General features: G+C 37.8%; 1 protein-coding gene across 1 annotated transcript; it reads right to left on the bottom strand.

Moving 5' to 3' along the window:
- Positions 1 to 100: 100 nt before the first annotated feature.
- RAB35 (RAB35, member RAS oncogene family) lies at positions 101 to 21,829 on the bottom strand. Its single transcript, XM_075214833.1, has 6 exons — positions 21,669 to 21,829; positions 9,790 to 9,840; positions 5,631 to 5,754; positions 2,876 to 3,000; positions 2,674 to 2,798; positions 101 to 1,041 (listed from the first exon to the last, which is right to left on the bottom strand). Exons 1-6 carry the CDS (start codon positions 21,718 to 21,720, stop codon positions 913 to 915), a joined length of 606 nt encoding a protein of 201 aa, XP_075070934.1. The 5' UTR covers positions 21,721 to 21,829; the 3' UTR covers positions 101 to 912.
- Positions 21,830 to 21,845: the final 16 nt, after the last annotated feature.

A 21,845-nucleotide genomic window follows, 5' to 3' on the forward strand; every position in this document is an offset into this window, starting at 1 on the left:
TGTGCCTACCTTTGTTGAACACTCGATATCTTCAATACCATCATCTCACTACAGCAATAGTCATTTTTCCACTCAAAACATTTCTATAGACATCGAGACATTTGTTTTTTGTTTTTTTTTAATTCAGGACCCATAGTTCACATTTTATTAGTTTGTTCCTATTTATGAACAAGATGGTACAAAAATTTGGCAGATTTTTTTTCCCATAATATATATTTTTTTTCTTAAATTGACATAATGGTTCTTAGATAGTAACAAATGGCTGCTAACAGTTTAAGATCCATCCAGCCTTCCATTAAAAACAAAATGACTTTTTGGTCGTATGTCCTGCACTGGTCAATGTAATAGATGCCGGTTTTCTTTAGCATGGCTTTAAATATTGTCAAAAAAAACTAAACAGCAGGGAAGCAAATTAACAGCAAGGCCTAGTGAATCTTACCCGAACAGGCAGGACTGAAACCAGACGCAAGCCGAGGTTAAGATGCCAACTGTCCTAAATCTTAAAAATAATTGATCAGTTCATACTCGTGTATTGTGACAGACTGGCGATCGGAAGGCAAAAGCCAAAGCAAAAGGAGGGAGGCAAGGCTGGTTAACGCAATATACAGTATGTACAGACTCTTGTTAATCAGTCCAAGGGGTAGGCACTGCAATTGTCCTTTCCTAGCAGACGCTCCAGAAGAGCAAGGGTGACAAGGGGATGACGAGGATCCACAACACCTTGTTGGCACAGGTATAAAAAAGTGCCAGCGCCTCTCAATAGAAAACCTTGAGAAATTTCTTAAATTAACAGCACAAAACTGAGAAAATGCCCCAACCCCTGAAAGCTGGGCACTGCCCATGGCACAGTTACTCTTCGTCCCAGGAACGAATGTTCAGATTGAGAGCAGCATCTCTGTGCTGTGCCTGCACCTAGCAGCATCTCTTCTTTCTTTTACTGTTTTTGTTTAATTTCACCACGTCATTCTGTTGCTGCTGTTGCTGTTTTGCCAAGTTTTCTTTCTTTGCTCGGAGGACTAGCTCAGTAATGCAATTAAACATCTAAAAAATTAAAAAAGGATGTCAATATTAAAGAGTCACTAACAAACAAAAAATATATACACATGTATGTTCCGAATTCATAAGTTAATTTATTCATTCTGCTCGGTTTCCATACATATTCTGAAGGTAGCCAACTATTTAGACAAAATTATTCTTTTCAAGCAGACGGGCCTTACATTCGTGTTTGGCCCCAAATCAATGAGTAGACAGATTGGAAAATCTGTTTAAACAATGATATAGTGTGCAGCGCCATCTGCCAACAATAATGTATGGAGCCCCTTCATATATTTATTTGAATCCAATAATTGAACAATTAGATCTAACCAAATTGTAACTGCCCCATGTATTGATTTGGCCATTTGGTGGTTACACAGTGTTGGGGATTATAAACCAATTTAGGCAGTCCAGACAGTCTACAGTTCAATTGTTCATTTCAAGATTACTTCTCTTCCTGTAACGCTATCTTCTTCCAAGAAACTAGAACAATCCCAATAATAATTTGGTTCCTGCTTCAGTGGAATATAAATATTATATAAACACGAAAACAAGTACTATGAGGAGAATTCAATGCGGCACGTAGTGTCTCCGGAACATCCACGGAGACACCTCTGCTATCATAATCGCCAGCAATTGAATCTCCCCCTATGTTTAGCAAATGTATTTATGAATAAATACATTTAGGTTGCTGGTCTTTAAACCTAGAAGACTGAAAATGATTCTAGATCAGGGTTTCTCAATCCAGGTACCACAGTGTCTCCCAGGACCATTATTCCCTAGCTGCTCCTCCACAAGGAGGTGCTTATAGAATGTTACAAGGGGCAAAAATAAAGAATTGTGAACTTCAACAAATGTATTTGAAAATCATAACATGCCCGTTTTGTCAACATTATATAGCAAAATATTAATTTGGTGCCCATTCAGTGAAATATTTTTCTTACAGAGCTTTTGTGGCTCTGAAAAATAAAAACTACAAAAGACTGGTTCTTGGACATGCACATGAAAAATCGATAAGAAAAAATAATTGTGATAATTTTAATTTGTCAGTAGGGTAAAGATCTAATAAAAACAATGTCTGGAGACAAATGTAAATGTTGCATTATATCAAAGAATCCTGAAAAAAAACATTTGTATATGGAAACTTAATTCCTTTGTGTTTAAACATTGATCATTCAAGTATATAACCATTATAACAAACCTAAGAAAAGTTTTTCATTCACAAATATCCCTTAAGTAAAATGTATGTACAATTATTTAAAATAAAAAGAGATTTTACCAAAAACCCACATCTTGCTGCCAATATGATAGGATGACTTTATATATATATATATATATATATATATATATATACACACACACACATATACACATATACAAACCTGCATTCTTAAATTCAAAAATGTTTTGAACTGAAAAATATTCTGTGTGCTCCAAGCACCAAATACCTAATATGCAGTTCCAAGGATCTTAATCATCAGAAGTAGACTGATGAAGGGAGTGATATTTCCCAAACATGGCTGCTGTTGAGCTCTTCATAATAGTCAATTGGTTGGAATTGCCCAACTGCAGTAAACTCCATTACATTAGTTTTACTATTAGTTATCAAGCAATCAAATGAGCAAAATTAATACACACCTCCTCAACATTTAGGTTTTCTTTGGCGCTAGTCTCAAACAGCTGTATGTCCATCTGCCCAGCAAACTTATAGGCATCTTCTGTTTCCACCACTTTCCGATCAGGATCATCATTCTTATTTCCCACTTATTAATTGAGGGGAAAAAATAATTAGCGATAATAGAGAACCTGAGATATGTTTGGTATGAGAGACAATGCTCACCTAATATCCGACACACATCATCACAGTTCTGGTTTATTTCATGTAACCATCTCTTTACGTTAACAAAAGACTCTGCACTGGTAACATCATAAACAACAATGACACCGTGTGTTCCTCTGTAATATCTGTAAGAAAAAAAAGTGTGTGGTAAAATGTGTGTAAAACAAATGTAATAAGCCACACAAAGACGTATAATGTAAGCCATACTGAATTCTAGAAGTATATTAAAACAACAAAAGATTTTGGGCCATAATTAAACATTATGATTATGAAAGCACACTACACAACTAAAGACTTGGGGGACTGTGTTCAGATGGACTAGAAGTCACTGCACAGTATGCTGTACACGGTACATCATATGACAGAGCATTTCTATTCACATAATTGGGAACGTTTCATAATAATGCTGCTCTGACAAATATGTAGCATGAAATACTTTGATCTCTCATTCCTTATGTTTCAAGAGGTACCTTCAACCTTAACATGTACAACCCAGGCTTATCCTAAATTTGCACCTGGGCAATCCCCTGGATGCTCTACTCCTTGGCTCAACAAAAGTATTAGGTTGTTGGAAGTTGTGAAGAATGGCTTAAATATCACTAAGCAACATCCAACATAAATTCATATTGCCGGAGTAGAGCGCCTTTATGTACCTCCAGTTGAAATATGTTCTTGTATCCTTCACAAACCCACCTATCACCACCAACCTTACTCCAATTGTGACACTGTGCAATAGCACCATTAACAAAGAGTATGATCTCTGCTCTCTACAACCTTTTGTTATCCTCAAAACAATTCCCTACCCTAAGATTTGGGATTCATTGGGAGACCGCCATGGGCAAGCCCAGGAGGACAACGCTTGGTCCACTATAAGAGAGAGAGAACTTCAAAGTCACCCATCTCCAGCCATGCTAAGAAAAATTCATAGAAAGTGCACTATAGATATTACTTGTTTCCTTCCAGATTACATAAAACTCAGATCCAAGTAATGTGACCAATGTCCCTATCAAAAAGAACCACTGGTCATTTCTCTAGGCCTTCACGATTGATGGCCTGAACAAACAGACATATTAATGTGGCAAAGATGCCCGATTGCTACCCATTGGAAATGTCCTGACACTACCTCCAGGCAATTAGTGCTTAGCAAGAACTGGCACCTGGTCACAATTTCTAAAAAAAAAAAAGCCTACCTTAATAATAACAAAAAACCCCACAAATACTGACAAATGTGGTACCAATGGAATCTCTTTAATAGATCCCCTTCTCTGAATCCCTCTTCCCAAGGACTGTCAAACCCACTGTTCCAACATATTACTCAAGAGAGACAATTAGACTTGTACAGTCCTGTAGTTCCCTCCTACTTATTGGACAGCTGCTGCTAAAAACCACCAGAAGCCCTAACTCTAGAATCACCTTCTCCCATTTTTTAATCTTGCTTTCACTTACCTCACATATCATCCTCTCATCCCTTTCCCCCATAAACTCAATTCCCTTATAAATACCAGAGATCATTAGTACGTATCTTAACTGAGCCACAAAACGTTTTTTTCTTTTCTTTTTTTGTCAGGTTGTTTGGTTTAGAACATAGCATTAAATAACAATAACCATGTCATGACTTGGTTTGCTACTTTAAAATCAAAATAATAATAATAATAATAATAATAATAATAATAATAATAATAAAAAAAAACCAAAAAAAAAAACAGCCCAAGCGTGTGCCACCACGGCATGCAAATCAATTTATTGGTGGCAGCCATACAATTTAACTTTGAAATAACAGATTTAAAGGAGCAGCCCACTGTGTAGTTCGTCCTTCAGTGAGCGTTTATATTCCTCCTGGACATCCAATATTAGCAGTACAGGCTCTTCGACAAGCCATGCCGGCAACTTGCAGAAGAAAACACTGTGGGTGCAGCTAGGCAAGAGATGCAATATTCTCAGCTATCTGGGTATACACTGTATTAGCATGTTATCTAATCCATAGCCGCATACAATGCACACCATTGTCCCAGCTGCTTGAACAGCTAGAATGGGTTCAGTCTGTCAGATCTCACGGAGCTCTCCTTTCATGCATGTTGTCATAACCTTCAGAGTGGAAGCCAAATGGGGATAAAGGGTGAAAAGTGGTGGTATTGGGGGGAAGGGGGGGGGGGGGGGGAGGGCTGTCCAACCGCTTTCAAATACAATGAGCATAACTCCATCACAGACCTCATCCTTTGGAGAGGACATATTGTATTTGTGAGCACGGCCTAATAGAAAGGATGGATGATATAGTAGTGATTGAAATTACTACAGAATAAATCACATAGGGTGGTCCTTGGACTAGAATCACATGATTTATATATTTTATGAAAAAGGAAGGCTGCACCATTTGATTTACATACGATTTTTAAACAAATTATACTTAGTCATATCCCAGGGTTTGATTGGATAATGTGCTTTACGCAACCTTAATGTTTAATTCCTACATAGTGAATCACTGTTAAGTATTTCATGGAGACTGTATATATTGTATAAATTCACAAGGTTGGTTTTTTCTTAAACATAAAAGCAAATCTATAACTTCACCAACTGCATAACAGTCTGGAATCAGCAAAATAAGTTTCATTTATTGAGCAACATGAAACCCACCTCTTGTGTACAATGTAGTTACATTACATCACTTACTATGTAGTAATGGAAGAATCTTTATAGGTGTAACATAACAATTCCACAAGAACGCACAAAATCAGAACATTACTTGAAACTAACTTACGTTGATGTTATGGTCCGGAATCGTTCCTGGCCTGCAGTATCCCAAATCTGCAATTTCACTTTTTCCCCATTAATTTCAACTGTTCTGATTTTAAAATCAACACCAATTGTTGTAATGTAGCTGCCTATAAAGGAAAATAAAGAAATAAGTGGAACTCTGCTGTATGGAATTCTGAAGTAAAGAAAATCTTACGTGTCTAACACTAATCAATGTTTTAATCAAAGAAAGTTTATGGGTTTTTTTTAATTATTATTTTTGGCACTTTGTTTTTATTCTTTTCCATGTTTTTTTCTGTTGTGAAGAAACTATAGGAAGCCAACAATAGACATTTATAAAAACCATGGCACTTAAAAACGTAGCAATTGTTCAGCAGGTAAATATTTGCAAAACTATCCAACAAAAAACAGACAGTAAACGTTCCCTACACATGCACACAAGTGCCATAATAGCATCCGTTTTTAATGTCACAGACACTACTTACCTTTGATAAGTGATGCACCATGTGCCTCAATGAGTGGCCCTGCATCCTTTTACGTTAAACCACGTCCTTTTCCATTCTAGAATGTGTGTGTGAGGGGGTGTTGTGCACCCTGCTGCATAGGTATGGTACTGAACTTAGTGTTAATACAGCAAATTAATTCATCTGCTAAATAGTTTTAGTAATGTTTTGCATGTATTTCTCTGTCTTGTCTGAAATGCCAACTCATTGGGAATTACACTATAACATGGTAAAGTAGCAACTAAGGGGCAGATTCAATTCCCCATTAGTAAATTAATAGATGTGCATTAATACTGTTACTGCGGTAATTTCAACGCCGATTTTTGCTCACAGCTGTGAGCCGCGAGCAAAATTCCACGGTAAAATTACAGTAGTAACTGTAATAATGCTCGCCCTGCGTTGTTCTAAACAACACAGGGAATTGAATCTGTTCCCAAGTGTTGTAACCCATAGTAACCAATCTAACTGGTTGCTTTCAGTCTAAAAAAAAACCTAATGAAACCTGTTTTCTAACTCATGGCTGTCCAAGTAATTACATACAGAGGACCACATATCTAATAACTACATTGTAACTGGACAAGCACTAACTAAAATGTATGTGCTCAATTATACTTACAGATAGAGGAAAAATAAAAATTGAAACACCAATATAGTCACTCAAAAGGCCGTTGGGGCACCACGGCATCCAGTACAGCTTGTATACACTGCGGCATTGAGCTTACTAATGTGTGGAATGGCGTAAGAAGGAAGCCGCACCACTCTTGTATAAGAAAGTCAATTAACCGAGACCTGGTTGATAGTGGTGAAAAACACCACCTAAGACATTCCAGAATACACACAAGAGCTTAATAGGGTTCAGCTCTGGTGACTGAGAAGGTCATAACAGATGGATAATCAGTGTCATGCTCTTTAAACAATTGGTCAACAATACATTATCTGTGGATGGATGCAGTGTCATCCTGGAAGACATCACGCACATTAATGTGCTGAAGATGATCACTCAATATCATTAAGCATTGACCATGCCTTGGTAAGGGAATGAGTGCACCCAAACCATACAAGGAAAATGTACACCATAACATTACAGACCCACCAGAACTGCACTGCTGGAAACAAGCAATCAGTGCTGCAGAGTGGTTTAGGTTGGTACCACACGTGCACTTGTCCGTTTGTCAACAACATGGTAAAAGACGATTTATCTGACCAAATCAACTTCTTCCATTGCTGGGTAGCCAACTGTCTGTGCTATTTGCACTGCACTTAGTAGATGAACAGTTTATGCATTGCAGCCCAACTATGATAGACTGCTCTGTGGAGTTCTTGCCATAGTGCCCATTTTGCTTTGCACTTTGACAAGGTTTGTGATATCTATGCATTAATTCAATGTTGCCCTTTGATTAATTCAAAGTGCAATGGAAAACAGGCTCAGAGAAAAAACGTTATCAGCAAAAAGTAACAGTAGCATGGATTATCACCTTTGACACTGTTGCTTGAAAAATATTAGCAAGTCAAGCCATTTTGATAACTGAAGCTGCCAAACATGCCCCAATAATCAAGCCCTCTTTCAAAGTCACGATAAGCGATCTATAATTATAGGCAGGCATGGCAGTCCATTTGTATATATGAGCTTGTCCATGCCGAAATGCTATTTGCGTAATTAACACATGAGCCACACATGTGTGGAAACCCTTGCTTTCAATATACTAGATATCCCCTCATTTACCCAGGTGGTTCCATTTTTGTTGTTCACCATTTATATGTGCTAAACATAGTTTTAGATTATTCAAAGTTTTAGGATATTCTTATGTGTATCTGTTATGTATTTACCTATTTTGAGATGTTTTGGGATCTGGTCCCACCCTCAGTGACATCTTCCCTATGATGGTCCGTTAGGCCATGTCCCCAATTGATTGTATTCGGGGAGAATTAAAACACCTTAGACTCACATCTATCTGGGAAATATAATGGGTCTGGAGAAAATAAAGCAAACAATGGAATTGTACTAAATGTGAGCTCTGCAAGCAGATTTATGGACACCATCATAAGAACTAGGTAAAGTCCTGTAAATAATAATATTTGTATACAAGCAGCCCTTAATAATTAGATAAAAACAAAAGGAAAATTATATATCAACATACTATGGAGTCTAGTGAGGTTGTCATGGAAGGTGTGGTCATAAATGGAAAGGGGTTTGGATATTCTCAGCTGGCCCACAGCCCACCAGTTGGAAAGCTCTGATCTAAATGCTTTCTTTTGTGGTCTAACACACATGCTATACTTGCACTAATTCATTAAATAAGCCCTACTGAGTAAAGAAGGCGTAAAAACAATAACAACAATTTATGTAACAAGATAGGACCTTGAACAAGCAGAGATTTTTGTTAAGCTGAGTGGAAAAATATAAACCTACTTATTGTACTGACCTCATTATTAAGGTATGTACACACATGCGCTGAGGAAATGGTTGAAAACACACAAAAACAAGCAGTTTAGCCTCATTTAAGTCATGCATTCTCCATGTGCTTCTACTAATACAATCTATCATATTGGTAGTATGCGCTAAGCCATGAGAAGTAGGATGCGCTGCATTAAAAAAATGTAGAACGCAACTGTGTCCTACTTTTAATGCACTTCATGTATTTATTTACATCTGAAAAGCACATTAAAAGCAGTTAGGAGTGAACTAGTAATTTAAGGCACAAAAATGTGGATCCACGATTAGCATATGACCAAAATTGGGAGTCACACATCTTTCTCTTTCAATTAATGTGTATTGTTAAAAAAAAAAAAAAAACCTTTAGAGGAGTTCTCCACGTAAATGTTAGTTTAATCTATTCCTTCTCCTCTCAAAGAAACGTATTACTTATATTAAGAGCAAAACACTAGCCAATATTTACTTTGTTAGAAAGGTACAGTGCTGACCACTACAGCTCCAGGATCCTGGCTATAAGATGGTATTCCCACTGCATTTCATGGAATTCCTGGGTTCCAACTTCATCACGCTCTACTGCCAGCTATTTAAAAGTGAAACTTCACTGCGGCGTTAATTAAAATTTAAACATGTCACAACTTAGCAAAAAAACTGATTATAATGTGTAGCATTTTATAACCTGTCACAAGATCAATATGGTGTATATTTTGTAGCAAAATAAATTAATCTGGAAGGTAGGAGGAATAAGTGAAATAGAAAAAATAATTGGAGAACCCCTTTGTGTTTAAGAGCCGCCAGTATGTGTGAAAAGATGTCTTCTAATTTTTTGTTCCACGTCTAGACAAGATTTGAGTACGATAGTCCCCACAGTATCTCTACAGTAAGGTGGCCTTCAAGGTTCTCCTCTACTTTACAGCACAGCTTTCTATTCTGAAGTGCATATCAGCAAATCTCATTTGTAGCAATCCAAACGGGAAGTATAAAATTGGTGTTAAACAGCATTTAACAACATGTACACCCTCAAAGCACAAGAAACAATACGAAGAGATACTACTGGAGTCTCATTGCCTAAATAGACTCCACATATATGAAAACAATATAATGTAATGGAAATAATTTATTAACATTATTTATGCATGAAATCCTTACATAACCTGCGAAAAAACAGTCTGTTTTGTCTGGAGAGAACCATATTCAGACTACATATCGTAAACAATGGCCGTAATTACCTGAAAAAGTATTATCCGCAAACCTTAGTAGTAAACTACTTTTTCCAACACCTATGAAAAAGAAGAAAGAAAAAAAAAAAAGACATATTAATGTAAGTTCCTCATTGTGTAATACCATTAATAGCTCACACTCTTATTAGGATAATATAAAAAAAAAACTTTTAAAGTGTCACAACATGGCTTAATAGTAGTACAGCTGCATGACTGCCTAATACAAAATGTTACTACCCCTAGCTGATGCCTTGGGAGCTGATACGTGTAGTTGCTCCACACTATACTAATATTTGGCTTCATATAGCAGTCCACTGTTACTCCAGCTAGGGGGGAGGACCATGTTAATTACCCTTTTTTTCAATTGGTGGTAGCGCAGCATTATGGTCAAAAAATTGCCTCTAAAATCCCCATACAGCCTGCCACAGTCCAGTTAAGTCAGTGGTTTGGGAACTGGGGTAAACGACCCTAAATGGGGTAAAAATTAATTTCCTGGGGGTAATGCTGCCGAGTCACTGCCGGCGGCCATGTGGTTTTTTTTTTTCAATCACATGACCGCGCGTGGCTCCCAGCAGTCTCCTCTCATCTTTTGTTCCACTGAATGTTGGGCGGCCCAACATCATTTTCAGTAAGGAGTGGAGAGGAGCAGCGGCAGAAGAAAACAAGACAAGAAGAACAGAGAAAAAGAAAAAAGTGAAAAAGTCAATAGAAAAGTAAAATAACAGAGGCACATAGGGTGAGGGAAGTAAGAGAAGGGGGAACAAAACTATAGAGGCACATAGGGTGAGGGAAGTAAGAGAAGGGGGAACAAAACTATGGAGGCACATAGGGTGAGGGAAGTAAGAGAGGGGGGAACAAAACTATGGAGGCACATAGGGAGAGGGGGGAACAAAACTATGGAGGCACACAAGGTGAGGGAAGTAAGAGAGGGGGGAACAAAACTATGGAGGCACACAAGGTGAGGGAAGTAAGAGAGGGGGGAACAAAACTATGGAGACACATAGGGTGAGGGAAGTAAGAGAGGGGGGAACAAAACTATGGAGGCACACAAGGTGAGGGAAGAGAGGGGGGAACAAAACTATGGAGGCACACAAGGTGAGGGAAGTAAGAGAGGGGGGAACAAAACGATGGAGGCACATAAGGTGAGGGAAGTAAGAGAGGGGGGAACAAAACTATGGAGGCACATAGGGTGAGGGAAGTAAGAGAGGGGGAACAAAACTATGGAGGCACATAGGGAGAGGGGGAACAAAACTATGGAGGCACATAGGGTGAGGGACGTAAGAGAGGGGGAACAAAAGTATGGAATTCTAATAATTAAAAATATATGATTTCCTTCCTTTCAAATCAAGGGGGTAACCTCTGCGTATCTAAATATATTTTGGGGTAAAAGGTAAAACCGTTCCCTGACCCCTGAGTTAAGTGGTATTTAAGGCACAGATTTCCTTTTTGGTGTAACTTTTTGTATACCATACGCTGCCAATCCATTCACATCTAAATGTGAAGTAAAGCTATGATTTGAACAGGTAAGAGCAATCGCCAAAGATCCTTTTTCCACGATTACTTTCACGGTTGTATGCTCGCGGTGAACACACCATGCTTAGGCAATCATATTTACAAAAACATGGCCTGAAAGATTAAGCATTTCTGGAGCATTTTAATATTCAGATTATTAAATTAAACAAATGTGTATTGTAGTTTAACTAAGTCGCACATACGTGCAAATTTTAATACATTGACAAATGTTTACGTTAAAAGGCAATGAAAATAGTTACTTGAAATGGAACTTCTGTCTGAAATCACCTTGTGAAACTTCATATTGAACACAGTCACTGTAACTTGATAGTTACACTGTAAATAAATGACCAAACTTAGCAACAATTGTAAACATGGAAACACATCAGGGCAGGCCACAGCTTGCTTCCATGGTTACAGATGTTGCTAAGGAAGGTCCGTTACTTACAACAGGCCTGGCCAACCTGTGGCTCCCCAGGTGTTGTGAAACTACAATCTCCAGCATGCTTTGTCAGTAGATATCCAGCCAATAGCTGGCAGGGCATTCTGGGACTTGTAATTTCACAACACCTGGGGACCCACAGGTTGACCAAGTCTTATTTACAACACAACTGTCAAATTACAGCAACTGTGTTTTTCTGAGGTGTCACCAGATGATTTCAGGCAAAAGTCTCAGTTCAACTGTACTTATCCCAGGTGAGCTCATTTAAGGAAGTCATAGTGATTGATGCAAATAGATTCCTGGCTCCTAGGTTTGACTTACAGGCCCCTGATCCCTACATTATTTTGTCCTGTCTTATTTTATTGTGTACCTGTCTGCAAATAAAAAAACAACAATTAGTATAGGCTAAGGCCAATTGCCATGTACTGCCTACTGCCATATTTCTGTATATCCCACATTAATACAAATCTCTTTAAGATACAAGATGTCATTCAAAAAATTCAACATTTTACCAATTTATCACTTTGACATAATTAAACATTTACATATGTTGCAATATTCCCTATTAACTGGATATCATCTCAATCATGCAATACACCCCTCATCCATTTCAAATTAATTTATGATAAAATTTGTACCAGATGGTTTAAACTGCAATTAAAAGCCAAAATATGGTATCATTTTTTTAATAAACAGCAATAAAAGTGGGAGTCTACAATGTTCTTATGGTCTTGGCTAATTATTCCTGAAATCTACAGTGGTAATAAGATGACATTTAACAAGGTAGTTCTATTACAATACCTTCCATGTAACTTACTCTATAAGGAAAAAACAAAATTACTAGATCATCCTTATTACTAAACTTCTAATGATAGTATCTATTGGGCAGCTGGTTAGGTAGAGCTGCCGTGAGTGGTTATAAAGAATTCTGTAAAGGTTTTGGCAGCCTACTTTAGGGTTGGTTTGGTATGGTGTTCCACCTGATTTGTAGACTGCAATGTAAAATTACCGGCACCTTGGAACACCATGCTACCTGATTGAGTAATCAAAAAACACTCCTACAAACTCGTTTGAGTTCTTTGTGGTTTATGTCCAATCCCCCAACCCATGCTTCAGTAATTGTCAATTCTCATATCAAGAAGAAATCTCACAAATGGCAGCTGTCCTCAAAACAGGACCACTGCTGTTTCGCTAACTCAGGGGAGAGACATGGTAAAGCAGTGATAGGCAACCCGATACACTTCAGGGGCCGCATGGGCGGCCCTCTGACCTTCAATAGGGCCGCAAACTATGACTTAGTCTTGGTAATAAGTTAAAACAATGCAAAGAGACACATAACTGTAATAACATCAGCGGGCATTTTAAAGATGTGTTACAAGCGATAACAAATGTGACAAAGCAGGAAGGAGCTGGGGGCAGCAGGTGAAGGCTCTGAGGGCGGCATGTGACCCTATGGCCACCAGTTGCACTTTGTTCAAGTCTAATTTACTGAGAAATTCAGTACTTCATAACCTACACATTTTAATAGAAGATAGGCTTGAATACATTTAAAGGACCAATAATCCTAGTATACAAGTTGGCTTAGCATCATGGAAATCTAATGGATGGATGTCCGAGATAAAAACTATTCCTGTCGGTGGAGTTATTTTTCTATACATGACAGACTTCAGTCAGTAATCACATTCAAGTACATTGCTTATTAGTATGGCTTTTATGACAATTATAGAATATATTTTAGGTTTACTAGTTTACGAACCAATGTCAATGTTTTTTGCCATTTGCAACCCCATAATTCTCTCTAAAAAAAGATAAACTTTTCAGCATTAACATACTAAATATGTGTACTTTAGGGAAAACAATGTGTGTATTTTATTTGGCAGGAAGGAATGGGAATTCATTTAATTACAAAACTAATTGAACATTTGTCAAAACAGAAAAATGAAAAACAAAAGCGCGTCTTGATAGAGCAGACTACGTCACTGAAATGGACTAGTGTCCTGTCAGGGCTGCTGTACACTTAAGGAGGAATGAAAAATGTATTAAATATGAAGAAAAACCACAAAGAATTTACTACTTATTATATAAATAGCCATGTACTATAATCCCTTCTCCCATCAGCATGTGATGCCACATTAAATTACCATTGAACATCTACTTCCGGTACTTATTTTGCACGATAACAGTGCAAATAAGTGAGATAATTGACAGTCCAGTGCCACACACTCAGGAGCCCATGACAGCAAATAACTGGACCAGACATGCCTGCTGCATAAGTGTTCTGGGTGGTAATTACTATTATTATTGTTGTTAATTTCAAAAGTGCCACAGTGTTTCATACAGCCAGACAGTGGGGAAGACAAGAATATATATTAAAAAAAGAGGAACATACAAGATAGTCCAAAAGAGCGCAGGCACTGAAAACAAAGGGCAAGAAGGGTCTTGTTTCTGCGAGTTCTTACAATATTGCGGGAAAATAGGAGCCGAGACCTGAGAAGCAAGTAAGCCTCAAAGTGGAGATTGAGACAGTACCAAGGGTGTACCAGTGGAGGGGGGAATAGGGTAGTCTTGAGTAAAGAGGTTTGATTTTCAGAGAGCATTTTAAGATTTTAAACTAGGAAGAGTATGACTCCAGGAGAATTTTAGACACCATAAAATTACTGAACTAGAATGAGAAGTTTCTAATGAACACTTATGTTGGAGAAAGCAGATAACCTATTTAAGTCTTATTCAAATTCCAAGACCCCCCCCTTGGCTTGCCAACGTGACTATTGAATAGCAAAAAAAACTTGACAAAATCTGATCCCTTTTCACTTGGATGAAAACATATGAGCCGCATGCCCTCCCAAGGTCTATGCTGGAAGATACAATAGTGGTCCTGCCTTGCAAGTTTATTAGCTAGTCTAGCTAATAAACTTGCAAGGTAGGACCACTATTGTATCTTCCAGCATAGACCTTGATCATAGATCATGGTTATTGATGGAATTTATTACATTAACCTAAATGGTCTAGCTGCTAGACCATTTAGGTTAATGTAATAAATTCCATCAATAACCATGATCAAACTGGATTTATGGCTCATAAAGGACTGGAAAAAACCTTCAGCAGCTGTTTCCTAAAGTGCAGGTGGCTATCAATGCTTTGGCTCAAGTGTGGCAATTTCTTAAGACACTTACAAATACTTTCATTTAATTTATTGAATGGGATCACTTGTGGGATATTCTTGGTGTAATGGTATAGGCCCAAATTTATTTAGGTGGATCTAATTATTATAGAATAAGGCCCTATTTTGATTGCTCTTTAAATAATCTGGACTGACTAAACGGTCTAAATCTGTGATCTTACCACCAGGTAGTATAGATTCCTTGCTGCTAGCAGGCAACACCCTTGTAGTCAGTGTTAAACAACTTAAATAAGTGTGGGGAATAATGGAAACAGATTTCAGACTTCATTTCTTACACCCGAACTCTCTTACTACAAAATAATGAAGCGAAACTCTGGACCCAAGCCACATTACCTCTCTTAATCGATAAGGTAAAGTAAAGATTTTAAGATGATTTGCTTAATTTATGTATCTTTTACAGGCTAGTCCAATGATAGTGATGTGCTCAAAGCCTTAGAAAAATCAATGACATATCTTCTATGGAAAGACTCCAGTCCAAAGTTTAATCGGAGTAGTTCACAGGCAAATAGATTGAGGTAATCTTGTGTCTACTACCCTTCATCACAACTATTCTCACTAGATCCAGGAAAAACTGGCATCTGTTTGACTAAGAAATGCACTCTGATGACCAAAGCATGCACCCCCCCCACACACACACACCTATGCTTCCATCATCCCTCATGCATTGGATAACAACAACCAGCTCTCCAGTAAGTAGGAACCCTTAGAATTGTCTTAAGGTGGTTAATATACACAGCATTGCACAATGTTGTGCTCATACTGTGCACAGACGCACACTTGGCATTATTGTGAAACCTGGTAAGTATAGTTTATCTACAGTGCGGCGCTCGGCACAGTAACAGAACATTGTGTTATAAGCTGTGCCTACAAAATGTAATCACCTGGAATGGAGGATACAGTGTAGAGGGGAAGGAGTTACATCACAATTTCAATGGTGCCTAGGAACTGATGTGAGGACTAGAACGCAAATGCTTTGATCTGGTTTACTAGGGATGTGATGTGTGTTGACTTTGAAATAAACAAGATAGAGTGCAGTGAGCAACCTCAACCATTGAATGATTTTCCTAGTGAAAAAACACGGCATTCAAAGAAAGACACAGCACAGTCCATGGCCAACTGCAAGATATCAAATATTTTTCAAGGTTTATTTCCACTTATATAGATCTTAAAGACTTCAGGGTCATTCCACATCAGAACACCCAAAAAAACATGAAATGCACACCACCCATCTCAGATTTTTTTGAAACTTTTTTAGTTGAGAGGATGTCAAAACAACTATTTCTGCCAAATATGTCGACTGTCTGACAATTAGTTGATTAAATATTGATTTTTCAATTTATTAAATAATTTACTAATCGCGCCTTCTTTATCCAGTTTATTTGAAGTATCACGGGTGTTTATTAAGGAATCGACACAAAATTTGGACCCCTAAGGTAACTCTTCCTCCCGAATACAAAAATCCAAATCAAATGACTTTATCTGCCTCATGTTTTGCGTTATGGCAAAAACGCATGTTTTTCGAACATAATTAAAAACGCTAGATTCAATTGACATTAGGGATCCCATTTTTTGGGGGGTGTTTAAAAAAGGTATAAATTACTACCACAAAAAAAAATCAGCCGGGTACTCTCTTTCATATTGGAGAAAAAAATAATGAAGTTGATGCTCGATTGCTGTTGTACCACATACAAAATTTACACAAGAAACTATGAAATTTAAAACCTTTAACATAACTTTAGTCCTTAACTGAAGTTGAGTCAACAATCTCATTATTTTTCCCTTGTTTGGAACTTGTTGTAACGGTCTGTAATTTTCCTTAAAGTGTCAGCAGAAAGTGTATACTGCCTTCCAGTACTTCCTTGGATAGTAGGCACTTCCGTTACACAGAGGACGTGAATAAAAGGAACAAAACACTTATCTCTCGAAGGCCAGGACAGCACATTTGTTGATTGGTTTCGTTTCATGAAGTGTATCAGCACATCTTGTTCCTCCTCATTACATTGAATAATATACCCAATGTACCAGATGTTATCATACACTGCTGCTATGTATGTTCCAGGTTGCAGATCACTTTTGTCCACATTTTTTGTGACTGCGGTTATAGTGACACTAACTTTGATACCTCCTGTCTTTATGCCGTTTCTAGACGGCTATGCAGCTTGGTTTTGCGACACGTATAAAACTTTATGCCATGTACATTTTCATTTGCCCGGGTCCAAAGGCGTCAAGATGTGATGGGTTTCCACTGCTTGCAGACTGGTGCATGTGGCTAGAAGTTTAACTGTCCCACCAATGCCATTACATGGACTCTTACCATGAGATGTGGCAAAAGTTTCATTCTGCTTGAATGTTGAAGTCATCCTTATTGAAGCATAAATTAAAAAAGTTTTTGCAGCTCTTGTATTGTGCACTAGCACCATCACTAAAGTAGTAAACATACTCCAGATTTGACAATAGTATCGCTAAGTGTTTCATAACTACCGTAATGAAGGCATGCACAGTTATGGCTACATGGTTACGGGTATCACTAAAAAACAAACAGGCAAACACAGTTTGAAGTGTCATAATCATCTTGCCTAAAATATACAACAAGCTGACGGTCTTTGTTCTGTGGTCCACTTCAGTGACATAACTTTTAAGCTTTTTCTGGCTCCTTTTTGTGAGACAAGAAAGGATTACAGCATGTTTTCTGAAATTCTTCATATCTTAGCAGCAGAAGCTTTTCATGATGGTAGCAGACTGAGGTTTCAGGATCATTGGTTACTACTGCATTTGAATCTTCAGTTCTCAGAATCAAAAGTTCTTTTTCTTCATTTGTAAAGTGGTTCCAGCTATGTAATCCAATGTTTTTGAGCAAATAGTAATATGGCAGTCCGTATTTAAAAGACTACCAAATGAGCAGCTGCCATGATTGACTCTCTCTGTGTCTCCCTCTCTCTTTCTCTAGAAAGTTTCAGTTTTGGTCTCTAAAGGGAATCCACTTCCCATCAGTTTCTGTTTGTTTCATTTCCTGTATGGGAGTTTTATCCCATTGCCTCAGTTTAGTTCACTTTTTTGGTATTGTTTTTAACAATGTGTAAATTATGTATGCTGTACAGCAGTAATCGAGCATCAAATTCATTATTTTTTTTTCCTCCACTATGAAAGAGAGTACCCGGCTGATTTTTTTAAACACCCCCCCCCCCCCCCCCCAAAAAAAATGGGATCATTAATGTCAATGAAATCTAGTGTTTTTAATTATATTCGAAAAACGTGCGTTTTTGCCGTAACGCAAAACACGAGGCAGATAAAGTCATTTGATTTGGATTTTTGTATTCGGGAGGAAGAGTTACCTTAGGGGTCCAAAATTTGTGTAAATTTCTTAATAAAAAACCCGCAATACGTCAAATAAAGTGGATAAAGAAGCCGCGATTAGTTAATTATTTAATAAATTGAAAAATCACAATTGAATCAATTGTCAAACAGTCGAGATATTTGGCAGAAATAGTTGTTTTGACATCCTCTCTTAACTAAAAAAATTTTGGAGAAATCTGAGATGGGTGGTGGACAACCCTGGTTCAACTGACATGGAATGACCCTTCAACGAAACAGTGCTCTGAGCCATCAAATTGTAAAAATAAATAAAACCAGAATACATTCCTTTAATAAGCATCTATTTTAAGAAAGTTGCTCATTGGCCATCTCAAGCATTTTTTTCCCCCAAGCATTATTTTCCACACCTGAATCTTTTGTTTTTTAAGGAAAACAAGCTATATGTATTTTTTAGCATTCTTCTTTAGTAACCCATTTGCATACCGTGATGGGCATTTTAAGACCATATATGAATTGCCAAAGATTGAAATGAGCGCCAAAAATATATGGCTAACTATAGCCTTAAACTTTGGAGTATCCTTGATTAATTAGAGAGTTTTATTTTTAGAAAACAATATATCAAGGCTATTTCATGATAACCCAAGTTATAAAATAGTATCAAAGTTTCCATGAACACATCTACTGAAAATGTAAAATAGTTTTTAACTTCATCAGAGGAAAGGTGTCCCATGGCTAGGATCAGCACCAAATATCTACTAAACAGGTTTCAGTCTAGTTTATTAAAGTAAAAAAAAGGAATTGAATTTTAAACCACCCCCTAAGTCTTTAAAACAAACAGTAATTTTAAAACTCTTTATATGAAGCATCAACTCTACAGTAATAGATGAATATTTTAACCTAACAAATCAATTTTAAAACATCACCCCCTTTGTAGACTGGAATATGGAGCGATATCTCTCAAAATTAGTGGCAGTGTTTGTGTGTGGCGAGTGACCAAATTTTCTGACGGAAATACTCTTCTTCAATTGTCTATTTTTAAACATTGTGAAGTGTAAAAAGGTAAAGGAAGTAAAATAAATAGTATACCAAGGCATTTTTTGTTAAGTGTAATTGAAGTACTGAATAAAATAAGTGAATAGAAATATGGGGCTAGATTTACTAAGCTGCGGGTTTGAAAAAGTGGGGATGTTGCCTATAGCAACCAATCAGATTCTAGTTTTCATTTATTTAGTACCTTCTATAAAATGACAGCTAGAATCTGATTGGTTGCTGTAGGCAACATCCCCACTTTTTCAAACCCGCAGCTTAGTAAATCTAGCCCTAGGAATGCGATATTCTGCAATTATAGCAACATACAATTGACTACTTCCATTTTTCTGACTTGAGAACTCAGAATGGTTCTGAAATTTAGGGAAAGGCAAGTTGTCAACCCATCTGCAACATTTAAAAGGCTGTTTATTATTTAGTTCTACTTTACGAAAAATAATTTATAAAATGATCTGCCTAAAAACTTGCAACTAAGTTTCTGGTGTACTTCTGACTGCTTTCATGCTATGTCACAGGAAAGTATTTGCATTGATATTGAGATTTTTAAATATCCAAATATTGGTACATTGATGGCCATAGTTGTGATTGTGTTTCAAAACAATATAAAATTATATGAAGTGTGGTTAGTGCCTTGCACCACAGTGGACTTAGTCATTTTACTAATACAAAATGATTTCAAGTGATCTTTTTGGTGTATCACTATTTGACTGGACCTCACGATTCAAAATCTGTCTATGAGGTCCTCTGATTGTCAGATATGCAATGTATTCTTTTGGGAAGCACACTTTATAGGGTAACAGAACAATGGTTCACTGACAGTTAAAGTTGCAGGCTAATTACATAATAACCAGCTAATGAAAACATTGTGATCATTGCTTTAGCATACCATTTGTTACAATGTATTATAGTCAAACACAAAATAAATGTAAATTAAAAAACAAAACAAAAAACACAAAAAGTAGAAACTGCAATAAAAGTTTACACTATTAATTACCAATCTTCAGATAATAAATTCTAGATTATCCTAGTGTCTTAAATGTTTTCCATGTAAATCAGATGTACTGGTCCAGGCAAAGGTGCTGATTTAGAAGCGCTGGCCTTGGGTTTCATTGAGCACATTTACAGGGACACGTGCAACTTTGGCCAGTTTTCAATACAGTAATGATCCGGAACAAAGAACGCCTATGGGTCCAATATGGATTAATGAACCGCCACTGACCCAATACTATCCATACACTTTATATTTTTTACCATTATTATAACAGCATCTATTCTGATCCAACACTGACAAAATATTTGATGCTCACTATAAATGCAAACTTGTAGATAAAAAAATATAAATACATACTTTAGGGGGGGCATGAAGGCTGGTGCATAATGTCTTGGGGGTAGAGCACGCAGGCCAATGTGTAGTTCCCTGGAGGGGGGGGGGGGGGTTATGTGGGCAGAGTGCATACAGTGTGTGTGTGGGGGGGGGGGCACTGTTGTGTAATGCCTTGGTTAGGAGGACGCAGGCTGGAGTGCAATTTTCCTTTATTGATCAAGCACAAATATATTATTGGGTACTGTACATGGGGAGGGGGGGGGGGTCATGACAAAAAAATGAATTACATACAATGATATGAGAATGCTTTGGGGGAGGATGAAACCAGAACACACGACGGTTTGCAAATATTCTGTGGATACACAAGATGAAGTGTAATCACTGGCAATGATCATGGCATCTTGGTGAAACAGTTTCAATTGCAGTATTTTTTAATTACAATATTGCTGGCACCTAACTTACAGATAACATCTGTCAAGGCATGACATAAAGGATATTGAACCCTTGTCAAGCATAGGACTCACAATAAAACCAACACATTTAAAACTCATTAAACTCATCTATTAAAGACCTTAAAATTTAAATTTACACTGAACATATAAATAATCCAATACACAAAGAATGGATATAATACAGTGTATAGATAATACAATGTAGATTACAGACAATAATCTTACACCCACAGAAACTGACACAACTAGGAAATTGCCACTGAACCTAAACTGAATGTACCGATCAAACACTCCCCATAGAATGATAGGGCTCCGATGCTGATGCCGCTTTTCCCATAGACCTGGCAGTGACCCCATTCAAACTACAGAGGGAAGGGAGAGGAGGGTTTATATCCGTCACTACAATAGCCGAGGTCACGTTACTAGTACCAGCACCGTTCCCCTCTGTGCTCTATAGAAGAATGGAACACCCAGTACCACCTTCCCGTGGTGCCCAGTAACCAGAGGACCAGGGGCTCGGAGTAGGAGGAAGCCGCACAGCGGTCACTCCCTCCTTCCCGGTACTGACGGCCTCTCCCTACACTACCCATTCTCCCCATCCCAGGAAGCCGCCCTCACCGCTGTCACCAATGATGAGGAGCTTGAAGAGATGGTCATAATCCCGGGCCATGTCGGCGGCCTGTGCAGCTGGTGGGCCGGGTCACCGGGATCCGCGCGTTCCGCTCCGACCGAATCCGCTTCCCGGACAAACAGCCGGAAGTGACAGCGCTACCGCCCGGAGTGCGCCTGCGCAAA

The sequence above is a fragment of the Mixophyes fleayi genome, chromosome 1 (genome assembly GCF_038048845.1).
Source record: "Mixophyes fleayi isolate aMixFle1 chromosome 1, aMixFle1.hap1, whole genome shotgun sequence".
Lineage (NCBI taxonomy): Eukaryota > Metazoa > Chordata > Amphibia > Anura > Limnodynastidae > Mixophyes > Mixophyes fleayi.

Excerpts from the sequence above, each read along its gene's own strand:
- RAB35 (XM_075214833.1), bottom strand. The coding sequence starts at position 21,720 with ATGGCCCGGGATTATGACCATCTCTTCAAGCTCCTCATCATTGGTGAC. Across the intron at positions 2,799-2,875 it reads TGATGTGTGTCGGATATTAG|TGGGAAATAAGAATGATGAT; the intron begins GTGAGCATTGTC and ends TCAATTAATAAG. Across the intron at positions 1,042-2,673 it reads AAAACCTAAATGTTGAGGAG|ATGTTTAATTGCATTACTGA; the intron begins GTGTGTATTAAT and ends TTAATTTTTTAG.